This window comes from Lissotriton vulgaris, chromosome 3_1 (genome assembly GCF_964263255.1).
Source record: "Lissotriton vulgaris chromosome 3_1, aLisVul1.2, whole genome shotgun sequence".
Lineage (NCBI taxonomy): Eukaryota > Metazoa > Chordata > Amphibia > Caudata > Salamandridae > Lissotriton > Lissotriton vulgaris.
The window spans coordinates 509,376,463-509,394,199 of NC_141689.1; the positions used below are offsets into that span (position 1 = coordinate 509,376,463).

Below are 17,737 nucleotides of genomic sequence, written 5' to 3' on the forward strand. Positions count from 1 at the left end.
CCGTGAACTGCTCTGGGAACCCCAGGAAGGGCTGGTTAAGATGCGGGTACCACAGGAATGGAATACCCAGGCAGGGAGGGGCTGTGTGTGGCTGGCTACATAAAATGGTGGGTTAGGTAAGGCTGATGAAGCCCTTTCTTTGACCATGGAGCAGTCCTGGAACTTTTCTAAAAATGTCCCCCAGAATTACTGTTACTGGGTTTTGGTGGCTGATTAGTGTATGTGACATATTCTTTCCTTCATATCACTTAGGTGTGAGCTCGGATATTCCCCCTGCCCCTTCCCTCAGAATTGTCACTGCAGTCAGGTTTTAATAGCTGATGGGTGCGGAAGCCTTTTTCATTCAATTTAAAATATAGCCTCTCATGTCATGTCGGGACACTCTGAGCAGTCCCTGGCACCTACTGTGGGCCCATGCTAGCCCTCAACAGAAACGTTAGCTTATTCGGCCCATCTTTATGGCTTGAAAATGTGTGGTTGCATTTTCTAGGTGAGGCTAAGGTAGATAAGCCCATGGTAAATGTTTGTAAGGTATACTACCAGGAGGCTAGATATGGTAGATCACATGATACAAATATTGCATCCACTACATTGAGCTAGCCACTACATTGCAGGATAAGTCTAGGTTAGTAGATCTGAGGTAATTATACACTGACATTGACTATGTAGTGATACTATTGGCTTAGATGTAGTGTCATGTAATTGCTTGTAAATCTGCCTAGAAGTTGCAAAGATGTTTACATTTAAAGCTCCATCTTGCTGGAGCCTTTGTTTACCCGTCTAGACTCACCGTGCCTCTGTTAGTAGCTCCACCATTAGAAACATTGACTGTGTTCAGCAGGGTTTGGATACAGATCACAAAAGAGTGTCAGAATGAAAAATCTTAGTTCAGTGGTCCATTGATGAGGGCTTTTGAAGTGTGGTGGCTTTGAGACTATGAACCATCTTTAGTGGTTTCAGAACTATCATACTCTTAAGTAAACCCCTTTCACAGCCTTGCCTGGGAATCCAGTTACACAGGCACTAGGGAACAACTGTAGTCCCAACTGGGGTCTCGTACTGATTCCTATCACCGTCCACTCCTCAAGGATCTTTCTTGGATGCCAAGGTATGATCGCCCCCCCCTCACGCTCAACTGTTTTGGATAACACATGAGCACTGAGCACACGTTGGGACTGAAAAAAGGACCATGTACCAAACACAAGCATCAGTTTAATATAAAAAATACATTTTCAACATAAAGGAGAGCATCCTGGAAGTGGGTCTGATACTGTACTCCACTCTACTATATGACAATCTACTCCTCTATACACCACTCTACAACACTCTACTCCACTCTATGCAACACTCTCTACGCCACTCCACTCTATACCACACCACTACACTCCATGCCACTCCACTCTACGATACTCTACTCAGCACTCTGACACTGTACTCCACTCTACACCACTCATCTTAACGCCATTCCACTCTACGGCACTGTACTCCCTCCTTGACACTCCACACACTGTATGCTAATCCATGACACTCCACTTCATTTTACTCCTCTACACACCACTCAACTCTACTGCACGACACTTCATGCCACTCTATGACACTCAATAGCACTCCACTCTACTTTACGACACTCCGCTCCACGCCACTCTCCTTTACCTCACTAACTTTTAGCCATGATGAACAGCAGCCACTCTGGTGTCCAACATTGCTAAAACATATTGGCAAAGCCAATAGAACTTGCATAAGTGAGACCTATTTGCTTTGCCAATGCTTGTTGGTTAGTGCTATAGCCAGGGATAGAACCCAGTTTTCAAAGGAAACAATTTAGATTTTGGCAAGTGAAATTTGCTGCTACCAACATGTGCTGTGTTTGGTATCCTTTTCTTTGAAAACGACATTTAATTTTTCATTTAGTTGGATAGCAGGTCCTAGCAAACATCCCCTCATTGACAGAGTTGATGCCCATGATGCATGGGTGTCTCTGAAGATGTTCCAGCGCCAGGAATAGTGGGGAGTAACAGACCAGATTTAATAAGAGCTGAATTAACTGTAGCTATGTGTCAGTGTGAGTGGTGACCCGACCCCTCATATTAAACATGACATCCACAATTCATAGGCGCTTTTGTGTGATGGGAATCACCTCCTGGAACCCCTAATTAAAAATAAAATGGACTGCCACTTGTTTATGGCTGAGTCATACTTTTTAAAATCTACTAAACGACTGAAGCTTTTAGGGCAAAATCGATACTCATTTTTACTCTGACATGAAATGCATTAAATCAATGTGATAGTAGCGCCATGTCCCTTGATCTGGGATATTAATTATCTAATCCTAGCGGCGCTGCTGCAAACAAGATGGCGGACTTACGGAAGAGATTCGTCGTTTTCCCCACGGTTATTGTGAATCCGTTCCCTGGTTCATGGACTCTGAAGAAAATCATGGCCACATTTTGCGACGACCTGTACATTCTCTTTCTGTCCACGTCTTCGCAGAAATCCGTGTAGCGCTCCGAGGTGGAGAGGGGATGGTCCAGGGAGCTGGGGAATTTCTCCCCCTTGAGTATCCAGCCATCGAACACCTTAAGGGGACAAGCATCAAATATTATTGCGCATTTATTTCGTAGTGGGTAATGTAAACATGCGTGTAGAGCTCACATGGGCCTGTTAATGTTGAAAGAGCGTGTTTTCAGAATCTACTTCACTACACCCCTGATTCACAGGGACGAATCTTAATGATAGGAAGTGGGACAAGAGGTCATCTGAAATGTCTTAATAAACACTATGACCCACCCAGCTAAAAACACAGGGGCCACATTTACTAAACTTTCATGCAACGCAGAGCGGTGTGCATAGTTCCTTTGCTGTGTTGCGTGAAGAGCAGAAATGCCCCATATTTACAAAGCTATGGAGCATTTCTGCCCTTTCCCTATGCTGGCACAGTGTGCAGCCTAACGCCAAGGCAGGCACCCTTGCACCATAGCGCACTGGTGACTGCGAAACAGCAAGGATTGTTTTTGCGCAGGAAGGAACACTTTCCTGCACGAAAACAATCATTATTATTATTATTATGTTTCTTATATAGCGCCTGAATCGACCCCCGAAGGGGTATCTCCGCACTTGCCTTGGGAACCCGTCCTGGCTTTTCCCTGTGAGATAGCCCCTACAGGGCATCCCCAAGGTGAAAGCCAGGCATCCCGCCGCGGGGGGGCCGTTGTGGAGATTAAGCAAGCTTAATGCCCAGAGTTGCAGAGTGTGAACCCATGATTAGGTCAGGCACCGAAGCGAGAATTATCGAGTCCATGGACATTTGAGCTCAAGACCCTGCCGCGTCGGGAATCGAACCCTGGTCCCGGGTCTGACCTCTGCTTCAGGGTCTGCCTGCTCTAACCAGTGAGCCACACTTCTCCACATTAAAAGGGGTTTTCTCTTTCTATGTTTGCTACAGAATGCAGCACACATGGAATGTGAAAATAATAGGGAGAAATGAAGGTATTTCTCCCCATTGCACCTCACTAGGAATGCGCAGCATTTTGATGTATTCCCAGGTGTACAAGTCCTTGTAAATCTAGGAATGCGCCAAAATCCATAGGCGAATGCATGGGAAGGTGCATGCTCCATCCATGGAATGCCTTCCAAGTAACGCAATGCAGCACAAGTAGCTGTCTTGCGTTACATTTCTTTACAAACTCACACAAGACCACGCAAACCAGGCCTTGTGTGACTTTGTAAATATTACTGATTCTTTTGCATTATCCATGTGTCACCTAGCGTGACGCAAGGACAATAACAAGGCTTCATACATATAGGCCATAGTGTGGCAACAGGTGAACAGGGAGCATAAATGGAACTGGTTGTTGCCAGGTGACTGCTGTCCTAAAAAGAAAACTAACATCTTGGTGGCATTTATGCTTAAAGTAAACTCCACAATATAAGCAAGCGCAGCACTCATATTGACTAATATATATGTGCAAAATGCAGCGTCACAACCAGCACTATTTTTATTGTGTACTTGAAATTAGTAGTATGTTGGAATTAAAACTATGGCACAGCTATGCACGTCTAAGTACTCAAAAAGTTATCACTTTACAACTTAAATACTTTGTTTACAGCAATACTCTCTATTGTGGCATGTACCATGCAGAGGAGCTGGTGATTCAAAACTGCCCAATAACTAATACAGTGTACCTAACTTAAATTAGCAGTAGTTGGGCGATTTTTTTTTATTATTTCTAGTCTAAAGGTAACAAAAAGAAAATCAACTTTCCTAATAGAACTAGTTCAATCTAGTTAGAGAGAGCCATGTGAAGTTCCAGAGAATGGAGGAGGATCTCTTGCTCCGAGGGAAGAGAAGCAAAAAAGAAGGAACACCATGTCCTGTAAGCAGTGGGAAGACAACACCACCTAGGGTATAACGGATGGATCAGGCCTTAACACTACTTTGTCTGGAAAATAAACAAAGAAAAGGGTCATGACTTAACGGGGCACCAATTTCACCCAGTCTTTTTCCTGAAGGTATTGCTATTGAAAAGAAATCCTTGAGTGTCAAAAAACGTATAGAAGTTGTCTCCAAGGGTTTAAAAGGGTATTCTTGCAACATATTCGAACCCAAAGGAAGATCCCCGGAAGGGCCAAGGACGGGGGTATGAAAAACTGGTCTCTTCAGAGAATAGCTCTTGAGCAAGCGAGAAACCAAAGAATCAAAGAAGTAAGTTCTCCTCTCATCCCCTCCTCTTTGTGCTCCACATGCCACTAATTTCTGGAGGGGCCATATTGGTAGGGGCACAAGGGAAAGTTTTTAGGTCTCACCTGAGACAATGTGATTGCACATTGCTTGCGAGATTATAGTAAGGGGAAAGAAAAGTCTACCAAACAGCTTTAAAAATGCGGTTTATGGCCAGTGCATGTGAGTCATTCAAGCGCGAAGCTGGCATCTGCACTGCTTTCGCCAGCGCGGCCTCACTTCCTGCTCCCCCTCTTACTTTCGGTATCGCTCACACCCCATATGCTCGTTCCCTCCCACCCTTCCTTTGATGCCAGAGGGCTTTGGAATGCGGATTATGGCCAGTGCATGTGCCTCACCATTTGCTCCCCCGCCCCCCTCCCCGCATCAGACTTCAAAGGCTGGTGCTACCCGCCCCCCACCATCAGACTTGAAAGGAATGCACTCCCCGCTATCTTGTTCTTTTAGCCCTTTACTCGCCATGCATTAGCTAAAGCTCACCAGTGGCTCTTTTGCCCCTCACTAAAAGCTCCTCTCCTCACGTCTCTTTCTCGCTCCTGCACCAACGCTCTGTCTGTTACTCCTTGCGCTCTTTATCTCCATTCCTCCCCTGTAGTTCTCTCTCATTCTCGCGGTCTCCCTCACTCTTCCCGTAACATCCCTCTCGCTAACCTACTTTCCCTTTCAATACTGAATATTGAAAAATATAAGCAGTCGCCAGGTGTTTTTAACTAAATTGTTTTCACTTTCTACGTGCGCACCACTTGTGTGTTATTTTTTTTTCTCCTCCTACCCCTCTCTCTACTTCTCTTTCTCGCTCTTGCACCCACACTCTTTCTGTTACTCCTTGCTCTCCCTCCAACTCCACCCTCCAACTCCAACTCCACCCTCCAACTCCACCCTCCAACTCCACCCTCTAACTCCACCCTTTAACTCCACCCTCCAACTCCAACTCCACCCTCCAACTCCACCCTCCAACTCCACCCTCCAACTTCACCCTCCAACTCCACCCTCCAACTCCAACTCCACCCTCCAACTCCACCCTCCAACTCCACCCTCCACCTCCAACTCCACCCTTCAACTCCACCCTCAAACTCCAACCTCCAACTCCACCCTCCAACTCCACCCTCCAACTCCAACTCCACCCTCCAACTCCACCCTCCAACTCCAACTCCACTCTCCAACTCCAACTCCACCCTCCAACTCCAACTCCACCTTCCAACTCCACCCTCCAACTCCAACCTCCAACTCCACCCTTCAACTCCAACTTCACTCTCCAACTCCACCCTCCAACTCTAACTCCACCCTCCAACTCCACCCTCCAACTCCACCCTCCAACTCCAACTCCACCCTTCAACTCCAACTCCACCCTCCAACTCCACCCTCCAACTCCACCCTCCAACTCCACCCTCCAACTCCACCCTCCAACTCCACCCTCCAACTCCAACTCCACCCTCCAACTCCAACTCCACCCTCCAACTCCACCCTCCAACTCCAACTCCACCCTCCAACTCCACCCTGCAACTCCACCCTCCAACTTCACCCTCCAACTCCACACTCCAACTCCAACTCCACCCTCCAACTCCACCCTCCAACTCCAACTCCACCATTCAACTCCACCCTCCAACTCCACCCTCCAACTCCACCCTCCATCACTCAGGAACACCACCACATCACTCAGGGACACCACCACATCACTCAGGGACACCACCACATCACTCAGGGACACCACCACATCACTCAGGGACACCACCACATCACTCGGGGACACCACTACATCACTCGGGGACACCAACACATCACTCAGGGGCACCACCACATCACTCAGGAGCACCACTCAGGGGCACCACCACATCACTCAGGGACACCCCCACATCACTCGGGGACACCACCACATCACTCAGGGACACCACCACATCACTCTCGGAACACCACCACATCACTCAGGAACACCACCGCATCACTCGGGGACACCACCACATCACTCTGGGAACACCACCACATCACTCAGGAACACCACCAAATCACTCGGGGACACCACCACATCACTCGGAGACACCACCACATCACTCGGGGACACCCCCACATCACTCAGGGACACCACCACATCACTCAGGAACACCACCACATCACTCAGGAACACCACCACATCACTCGGGGACACGAACACATCACTCAGGGGCACCACCACATCACTCAGGGACACCACCACATCACTCGGGGACACCACCACATGACTCGGGGACACCACCACATGACTCGGGGACACCACCACTTCACTCAGGGACACCACCACATCACTCAGGAACACCACCACATCACTCAGGAACACCACCACATCACTCAGGAACACCACCACATCACTCGGGGATACCACCACATCACTCGGGGACACCACCACATCACTCCGGGACACCAGCACATCACTCGTATACACCACCACATCACTCTGGGGACACCACCACATCACTCTGGGAACACCACCACATCACTCAGGAACACCACCACATCACTCGGGGACACCACCACATCACTCGGGGACACCACCACATCACTCGGGGACACCACCACATCACTCTGGGACACCACCACATCACTAAGCCCAACCACATCATCACTCAGCACCACAACAGCACTGTCCTTGCTTGCTACCAACAAGCATTGCCATAGCCAATAGGACTCGCATTAGGAAAGTGTTAGCTATTGGCTTCGTGAATAACGATGTTATTAACTTATATATTTTCAAAGCCAACACATATTAAAAAAATGTGTCAATACCAATAGCTCACACTCTCCTAAAGCGAGACCTATTGCATTGCAAATCCTTGTTTTAAAGAGGCTGGGGAATCCTGTGTGTGACAGAGGCATTGCTCATCTCTTAAGGACTGGGACGCGAAAGAAGGTCGAGGGTGGTAATGTTCCAGTAGGGAGACACATGCCGAGATTTCACAATGAACCTCATTCCTGATTTGCGTCACGCACTAGTACGTCAGCACTGTGATCTGCACTGAACTTTGACAGTGCTCCTCAAACCCAACGTTCACCAGGCACTATATCAGTACTGTAACAAGTCCTTATGGAGACAGTCATCGCTCTCACAATGCACTTCAGTCATGACTTGCATCATACCATAACATGCCAGTACTGAGACATCCAAAAATATTTTATAATGTATTGATTTGCAAAATATCCTGGTGTACCAGTACTAGGTAGGACCTTAACAGAGGTATCACAAAACAACTCTCTGTCTTAGTGGTTTGTCCCGGAACTTCAGGGTTGAGGCACTAAGCGGTCGTAATAATTAATTTGTCTCCATGCATTTCAGCAAGAAGGTGAACCAAGTGTAAGTGGTTATGGTTAATGGTTTAATAAGGTGCAGAATTTTTAAATGCAGAGGGGCCATTTCAGCTCCTCCTATTGTCATTGAGCATAGTAATAATAATACATGTGAACTACGGCCTCAGTGTCTTCTTTACTTGGCGCACCACAAAAAAAAAAGGGGTAAAATCAAGCACATAAAACCTTCCAAATATTCAAGTCTCCTGCATAATAAGAGCTTGAGATAAGCTGTGTGTAGATGGATCAAACAGCACATGCCACAGAAAACTTTGCATCCTGCAAGGTACCCTTCAGAGTCATGCCTGCATATATTGACTCTTTCTCAGGCTAAGGAATGCTTGAATATCTTTCTATATCTTAATCTCCCCTTATAACTGTCCGGATCGGGACACTATATACATTAGTTTTATGATATTCTATTTTGCCTTGGGGTTCATTTCCTCTTCCATCCCAGCTTTCACACTAATCTTAGACAGGACTTTAAGTGGGATGAAAAAACTGGGGGGTCTCTCAAAGGGGCGTGGTCAATGTAATTAAGGGTGTGGCTTAAAAATACGTAAACTAAAAATCTGTGTTTACCACAGTGTGCCGCCCGACTTGTACTTTTTTGTTCCTGTCATTGCGTCCAGATATGTGATACAACAAGTCAAATCATACCTACAAGTCAGGACTATTGGCTTTGTCAATGGTTGTTCGTTGCATAAGATTAATAAGCAGCAACTATGGCTTGTATATATTATTGAAAAACTTCCACTTAAAGCCCTGGTGACACCACGACAATGTTGCTGCTCCTGAGGTTCAAAAAGACAAGGGAAATCCAGAGAGAAAATTACTCTCTTTAAAGGATTTCCCTTCCTCCACAAGGCTCACCACGTGCACATCAATGTGTCTGCTGTCACTGCAGTCCGGCAAAAAAATCGGACCGCCTGGGCCAGGGCACAAAACTGAGCCCGATAGAGACCCGTTTCGAGGCCCCCTTAAAAAACTGCCAGTGCAAACAGAACAAAATTAGCCCATGCTTCCAGGCGTTAATTTTGTTCTGCCCGATTTCTTTCCTTCTCTTACTTCCCCACTCTCCTCCCTCACTTCCTACCCAGGGCATATACATCTCTCCTGCTTAAAGCAGGTGGTAAATGTATGCAGAAATGTATACCATGGAATGGCGAATTCCATAAAGATTTACAGTTGAAAATCATCCCTGCACAGTAATTCCCATTGAATGGGGTTTACCCAGTGCTTAATTTGTAAAATATGAAGTCCAGGTGCTCAAATGTTTGTCCGAGGCCACACCCATTTCCCTGGCTCCACCCACTTCCTTCACTAGCTCCACCCACTTCCTCTATTGGCTCCACCCACACCCTCAACTGGCACCCAAGCCATAAACTGTGAAAATGGCACAGGTCCTCAGGCCAGAACGCATGGGAATGTTACACATAAGCAGCCATGCCATAAACCATGGAAATGTCACACATAAACAAGCACCCAAGTCATAAACCGTGGCAATGTTACACTTAAGCCCTCAGGCCAGAAAGCAAGGAAATATCACACATAAGCACCCAGGCCAGAAAGCATGCCATAATCTGTGGCAATGTCACACATAAGCATCCAGGCAAGGGCTAGACCAACCGTGGAAATGTCACACATAAACATCCATGATCCAGGCCATAAACCATGGAAATGTCACATATAGGCATCCAGCCGAGGTGTAGTGTTGACTTCCAGCCACAATAAACTGACCCCTCCCGGCGCTGTCCACCATCCATCTGCAGTATTATCAAAAAAGCAGCCTTTGCCCAGCTTCTAGATTCTTTTAACATTCGGCCTCTCCGGCACAACTACAAATCAGGTTTCAGATTGCGTTGCACCACTGAAGCCAGTCACTTCTCAAATCCCAGAAGATGCCTTCTTGACCACAGGTAACTGCTGCCTCCTAAAACTTCAGGAACTATCTGTCACTTTTAACTGTGTTGATCATCCTGCTCTCATCCACACCCTGAAGCATGAAGGGGATTGGCTGCCAGCGTCCTCCACTGGTTTTATCCAACCAACACCAGTTTATTCACATGTTCGCATCAAGAACCCAAAAGCGCCCACTGCCTGCAGAGTCACTCAGAGGTCTGTCGGATCCCTTTCATCTTCAACCTTTACATGGAGACTCTTGGAACTCTAGTGAGTGTTGTGAATGTGATATTTGTTTGGTGAAGAGGTGGTGTTTATTTAGAGTGAATGTGTGTGACCTTTGTTCGATTACGTGGGTATGCTTTTGCTATGTGTTATTTGTTTGGTGAATACACGTAGTGCACTTTCTCTGAGTGCAGCTCGCTTCCGTTTACAGGGGCGTCCTTGCTGTTTGTGACACTGTTTGTTCAACAGGGGTTGTGACGACGAGTGTCATTCACTTACTGCGACTATAAATGTTTGATGAACAGGGTAGTTCATTTACTCCGTGGGCATCAGAATAGGATACATTGTAGCAGTAGTGCAGCACAGTCAGCCTGATAGAAGCCCGTAATTCAGCTGCAATCACCACAAGCCTGCAGGAGCAGTGTGAGCAGGCCACAGAGCTTGATTGGAGTAGCATGTAATTTACGACGAGGCAGGGGCCCTGGCAGTTTCTGAGTGTGATAGTGTGCCTCATTAAGCGGGCTGCTGCATCCAATTTGTACTATTTTACAACACAATCGCGGGCAATATCAGCTCTACACCGGGGAGACCTGTGTGAATTTAGTGAACAGCCAATATCTCGTGTAGACCCGGCCCTGAAAATGAAGTGCTGGTGCTTAGAACCGGAAAGCACCGGCACAAATTAAGCACTGGGTTTTCCTTGTAATTCCACAGTACTGGGCAGGTTTACTGCATAGTAATGGTACATTTGCATGCACATATATCATGCTATAAATCCACCCCAATACGGTGAAACTCGTATTTGGGGCCTTAGTTGTTTCTGGGACGACCTAAGTGGACATTTGGGTCAAATGACTCAAGTGGCAATAAGTGGGCAGGTAGGCCAGTTTTTCCCAGCAGTTACAGAAACATAGCTTCTGCTTGGCGTTAGGGGCAGGCCTTTACCTTCTGTCCCGCATATTATCCTCAGAATAAATGTGCCTGACACACAGGGCTCATCTTTGTGGCAGCCCCACAGCTTGGCCTTATTTAGACCTAGACTTCCTAGGTCCAGGACACCTGCACTTCCACCATCCCACCTACTTGAAAATTACCTGTGGGTAGGGTGACCTGTGCCCAAACATCTGAGCACCTTAAATGACCACAATACAGTAACTGGAAGCTAATACATCTCTTGCCACTACACTGCCCTCAGTTAGCGTCCCACATGCTATCAGTCTGATTAATAGTATATTTTGCTTCTTTTTTAGCATCTTTATTTATAATTCTTGATTGCTCTGTACATGCAGCCTCTCACACAATCTTCATAGAATAATCCATATCTACTTAGGGCTGCTGCTCATGATGCATGAGCACTACCTACCAGGGCTGTTCGGGTGATAGTTCTTCTTTCACTAAAGTTCCATTTCAACATTTCCAACTGACAGGTATGATTTGGGTAGACCTAATTATTGTGCAAAGGTCAGAATAATATCCTTACATTAATTTTCAGAGAGGAACCAAGAAGGGGTGAGGTTCTCAGTGAACTAAGGCCTCCCATGTACTTCATTCGGTTGCACCTCACTTGTGGGATTTCGTTTTTGGACTGCTCTCATGTCAGTGGCTGTTTAAAGAGATCACTTGTAATAATCGTCTGTATAGACCTATCATAAGCTTTCACTCTGGGCATCCCCATTAAATCTGGACTTATCTTGATTTTCCTCATCTGGGTCACTCACACTTGGGTGGAGCCAACACAAACTTTCTTTCTTTATAGCGCACATCCTGGTAGACTCAACAAGGGTTGTCTTCTAGATAATCCTCATATAGAGAGACCTACTCTACATTTTTTAAATGTGTGTGGATCTAGTAAAAATGTTCTCATTAAGGTTGCTCACGTTTGGGTGGAAATAGAATGAGCTCACATCAGGGTTGCACTTATCTGGGTTGACCCAGCAAGGGGTTTCCCTTCTGGGAACTTCTTATAGGGGTGAACCTGCATGGTATTTCATCTGGGTGATTGCAGGATTTAATACAATTTCCCACACTTGTAGCCCTAATCTGGTTGGACCTATCACAAATGTCTTCACTTGAAAAAGCTGTCATTTGGATGGCTCCAACAAGGGAATTACTGTTAGGGTAGCTCTTCTTTGGAGGGATTAGTTATGGGTTATGAGTATTTCACTGCAGATGCACTCATCCCATCGGCTTGAACATGGCATGATTGGGACATGTTTACCCCAATCACTTATGCACATCAGGATAGACTTAGCAAGCAATCAGGGGACTGAGCCACCTGACCTTCAACTTTCTTCCTTAGAGTTTTCAAAAGACTTTGAGTCTGGGTAATTGCCAGTAGTTCTTTTGTCCAACGGGGACCTTGGACTAGTGGCATAACTTCAATTGTTGGGGTCTACCTGCAAAATGTGATGAGGGACCTCTGAGTCTCACAGATATTCATTGGCACTGAGATGAATGGTGCTCCCTGAAGAGTTGAGAGCTCCCTGAAGGGTTCGGAGCCATCCTGCACTCCAAGGGCAGCTGAGCATAGAGCTATGCCTCTACCTTGGACAGGAACAATACTATACTATGGCACAGAACATTGGTAACTGCACAACAGCATACCACTGCACACTGTCACACTGAACAAGACTTGACAGCACTACACACAACACCCTATCACACAGCAATACATTTCATAATTAGAATGGAATCTTGTAGAAATTGGGTATCTAGTTGGCAGAGGTATTCACCCTGTCCAAGTAGGGATCACAATCCTGGTCAGAGTAAGTCAGATACACAATCTAAATGAACCTGTCTTCACCCTCTGGTACCTTGCCACAGAGAAGTGAGGCTTAACTTAAGAGAAAATGTGTAAAGTATTTGCTGTTCACCCTATGTGGGAAGGGTATGCCCAGACGTGGGTCCCTTGCTCACTAAGACACTGGAGTCAAGCTATCCTGGCTGAAGACGGCTGATAGCCAAAAACCGGCCCTAGGATGCTTGATTCTGGTCCAGGAAAGACATGGCTTGGTAGTTCGGGCTGTACTGTTCCCATGAGGCACAGGGTCAAGACTGATTTGCATATGGCCATGTCTGAACTGGGGTGGCTTGGTGAGCAAAATAACGATGGATTAAACACTGATCTGTGACTGGAGGTGAATGTTTTGCCATTGTGCAACATTCCGTCCATCATCTTGTTTGTTTTAAAATATTTGTGCAACACTTTAATTACAGTAACCCAGTGAAAACATCACAAAAAGACTTCACATCAGTTTAGAAAACTAGAGAATAGTTATCTGAGTAAAACAAGATCAAACTGACAAAAATCCAATTAGTAGAGATATGAATTTTTAACGAATAACTGCATTAGAGTGCTTAAAAGCCAATAGTGCTTAGGGGTTACTTGAGGACGTGCTGGACCAGGATACATCCAAAGTTCAGGCTTACTGCATTGGAGGGTGTTGCAGGAATTCTGCTCAGGAACAGAACTGTGCTTGGGACCATAGAACATCAGTATGTATCGGACTGGGTCAACATACCACATCAGTGTCTATGAGCCCGAGTCCGACTAGCTGTAGTGTCTCACTTGCACGCCTAACATTTCCAGAGACAAGTGACTTGGCACCCCAGAACACAACACTCCCAACCCTCTCAAGGAACGCAGTAACAGGAACTGAGGACAGAGAGCAAAGGTCCTGAGATAAGAGTGCCGCTCGCCTCCCGCCCACAATATCAAACATTAAAGCCTAAAGTAATATTTAAATAACACTTACCTTATCGCGGGTCATCTTCCTGGTCTATTGCATGCGCGGGAGCCTGTCATGCGCATTCCTGGTGAGGAATGCGCATGTGCAGGCTCCCGCGCATGCATAGTTTCAAGAAGAAGGCGCGATAGACCAGGAAGATGACTCGCGATAAGGTAAGTGTTATTTAAATATTACTTTAGACTTTAATCTTTGTTTAATATTATGGGTGGGAGGTGGGCGGGAGGCGGGCGGGAGGCGGGCGGACTGCTTCCATTCCACCCCCCGAGTGTGCGGAGATTTGCCCCGTTTCTCCGCCTTCTTTGCGGAAGGGGCAAATCTCCGCCCATTTCGTGGGCGGAACAGAAATGTCCGCCCACCCCTAGTTGTCACCCACCACATACGGGTATTCAAAGGACAGGCAGAAGGCACCAAATGGTTTAAGAAAATGCCAACTTTGTAAAAGTGGCATTTTCAGAACTGCAATTTAAAAACCAACTTCACCATAAGGTGTGTTTATAAATTGTTGAGTCCAGAGACACCAAATTTGATATTTCTATCTTGTCTCAATGGGAAATTACACATATAAAATGTTATAAGGCAGTCCCAATGTTACCCTATGGGAAAGATAGTCCGTGCAGTAGTGAAAAATGATAAAAGGGAAGATTTGGGCCTGGCAAGTAGGTTAACTTGTCAGGTCAAAATGGCAGTTTAAACTGCACACACAGGCTCTGCAGTGGCAGGCCTGAGCCATGTTTAAAGGGCTACTGAAGTAGGTGATACAATCAGTGCTGCAGGCCCACCTTAATATGCCAATTATGGATAAACCAATGTTACCATGTTTAATGTACAGAGCACATGCACTTTAGCACTGGTTAGCAGTGATAAAGTGCTCAAAATCATAAAGCCTGCAAAAAAAAAATTCAGCGAAAAGGGGAGGAAGAAGGAAAACAGTTTGGGAGTGATCCTGCAGAAAGGGCCATTTCCAATAGAAACCATTACATCACACTGACGCAAAGTCAAGTTCCAATCATAACGTACCACATCAAATTGGTTTGGTATTTTAGTGTTTCAGTGGAGAATAGCAACCCACAATGCACCTCTGGAGGAAAAATGCACCAGAAATAAAAACATCTGCCCCAACCTACAACACACTGAGACACCGTGAAATATCATTTGCATAGATTTATCCTCCCCCACAAACACTTTATTTTACAACTATTCCATACTCGCACATCTCTCTACCCATAAACTTCTTTCAACACCAACATACTTCCTGTTATGACACATTGCATCCCAAAACCTTTCACGCCACATCCCAGGCACACACTTCCTGTGTGCACAACATATTCCACCACACCTGCTATGCCGAAACCTGGTCCCACTCTCCATCCTCTACCAACTAACAGCATACACACCAATGCCTCTGCAGATCCTACATCGATATGCCCAGCAGTGGCATCTCCTCGGCTAAGGTGGAGGATCAACGCCTCACTGCTCACGGAGCAGTGTAAATAAAAAACTAAAATGATAATAACTTACATTATTATCATTTTATTTTTCATATGGTCTGGCTAGGGTGGGGTGGGGCTTGGCTCCCCTGAGGCCAGGGACGAGGAGTGGTTGTGCAGTCTGTAAAGAGTGCATGAATATTTGACCGGCCCTTTCGGGCTGGCCAAACATTCATGTGCACTTCGCATGTTCTCCATGTAGGCTGCATTGCAGCCTGCATGAAGAACATGCCCAGGGACCCATTTCCTGGCTGAGCGCCGAACCACAGCACTCAAACCAATCACAACACTGCATTACAGCACTGTGATTGGTTATGGGGAGCCTGGGTGCTTACCAATCGCAACACTGCATTGCAGTTTTGTGATTGTGTGGGGAGCCTGGGTACCTCCCAGTCCCCGGAAGAGACTCACTCGATCTGGGAGAGACGCGGCGATGGCGAGATCAGGTAAGTGATTTTTTTTATTCAAAATCGCTCCCCCCCACCTTGACACCCCCATACCTTACCGGCCACCACTGATACCCAGACACATGAGCAACCCCTTACCCCATCAGGGAGCACCGCTCCATCCACATTCTCACACAGCACAAACAAGGAGATAAGGACTGGTACCAGTATGTCCCTTAAAAGTAGCAAACTCCCGAGTGATCCCGCTCTTTGCTCTCTCCCTGCTTCAGTGTCACATTTTGCCACAGGTCTAAACCAAGAACCTCTAGGGAAGTGTCCCTGTTTCAGAGAACCTGGGGTCAAAGGCACAGTTCCTAATGATTTCTACTCCCCACACTATGATCCCACCCAAATACAAGGCTCATCAGCATGCCTGAATTCACCTCAGATTAATCAAACATGAGCACAAGCAACATAAAATCATTCCCTCAGATGAGACCGTGTCACAGCATAGTCGTAGGCTTATAGCATTACCAGATGACAATTCTCACAACCCCTTATCTGTGCCTTTTACACGCGTGACAGGGTTTTCATGAACAATACAGACATACACAGTATACATTTATTTTTGTGTGTCAGCCATTTGGTTTGTTCATTGATAATAAGTATGTATATAGTGATACAGATTCAATCAGAACAGATCTGTGTACCTTTCTGCAGCATGCACGCGGTACTACTGTGCGTGCATATGCCTCACACACCAGGGTCAGATGATTAATATTATAAGATAATACCTTACTCGGAAACAACTTAATTAATGTTAATGCAACACATTTTAAACCAGAGATATCTAATGCAACAAATACATGTAACGAATGTGATGCATCAATCTAGTAGCAATCATGTAGTCCAGCAATCTGGAGACTTACATAAGGCTCACAATTAAGCAAGCACCACAGACCTTCCACACTTTCACTTTCACTCACACTAAACAGAAACAAATCATTAAAGTTCGCAAAGAGATACCCCAACAGCCGAACCCACACGCACAGGTACACATTTGCAGCACATAGGCCTGAGAGTCAGCACTGTCTTGCTGAAAGGAGACAGCTGACAAGTATGAACAGATATAGCAGGGTTTCTGTGTACATTTTCAGCTCCCTCGTAAAATAATTAAAAAAATGCTAATACAAAGTAAGCACCACATTTAGATCAGTTGTCGGCTCTCAACGACTCCCCACTGACACAACAAAGCTAACAGTCTCACCTCCCCCACATTCTCTCATTCTCCAGAAACTAGATAGTGCTGTCCCCCTTCTTTTTGGCAGTCCTGAGAAACTTGTATTAATATTGCCACAGATCTTGAGGAAATCATCGAGCTCAATTTAAAGTTATTGTTCGGAAAATTAATGATATGGTACAGAGATATTCACCTAAATATTTACGTGAAGGAGTAAAGTAGAAGCCACGAAAATGACACGATCCTAAATTATAAACTGCAGATTATAGAAACCAAGTTAACTTCCTACACACTTTTTTGACTAGATGGATGCAATCAAAAATTCCCATGGTCTGGAAGAAAATTCGCTGATCATTCTATGTAAAATGTAGGCTGATTATATTGATGGAGGTGTGAGGCTAGCAAACTGTGTTAATTACTAAATTGTCTTTTTTACAGATCAGGGTTCAAATACATAAGATGATCCCTATGAACCACAATCGTTCCAAATAGAGAGAGATCCAGCCACCCCACCCCCTCAGCTCCCCTCCTCATCTTCTTAGTATATAGCATGACTAAGAGTCCTCTATCTGTATTTGACAGTGCCCAAGCAATGTTTCAAGTGAAGAGAAAAATTAAATAAACTTCTCAGTAGCTTGTCATATACATTGCTATAGAACAATAATAATCATTTTACACAAGCAGGATTTGCACTG

At 45.8% G+C, this 17,737-nt stretch overlaps 1 protein-coding gene and 1 pseudogene across 1 annotated transcript in view; both read right to left on the reverse strand.

The window, feature by feature from the left end:
• Nucleotides 1–17,737, reverse strand: part of CRHBP (corticotropin releasing hormone binding protein) — a 206,258-nt gene that overhangs the window by 137,871 nt on the left and 50,650 nt on the right. Inside the window, exon 4 of the mRNA XM_086962971.1 lies at nt 2,366–2,576. Coding sequence (XP_086819097.1) covers nt 2,366–2,576 — 211 coding nt within the window. The remainder of the gene's footprint in view (nt 1–2,365; nt 2,577–17,737) is intronic.
• LOC147726700 (homeobox protein Hox-A9-like) overlaps nt 4,399–17,737 on the reverse strand; it is a 38,952-nt pseudogene continuing 25,613 nt past the window's right edge.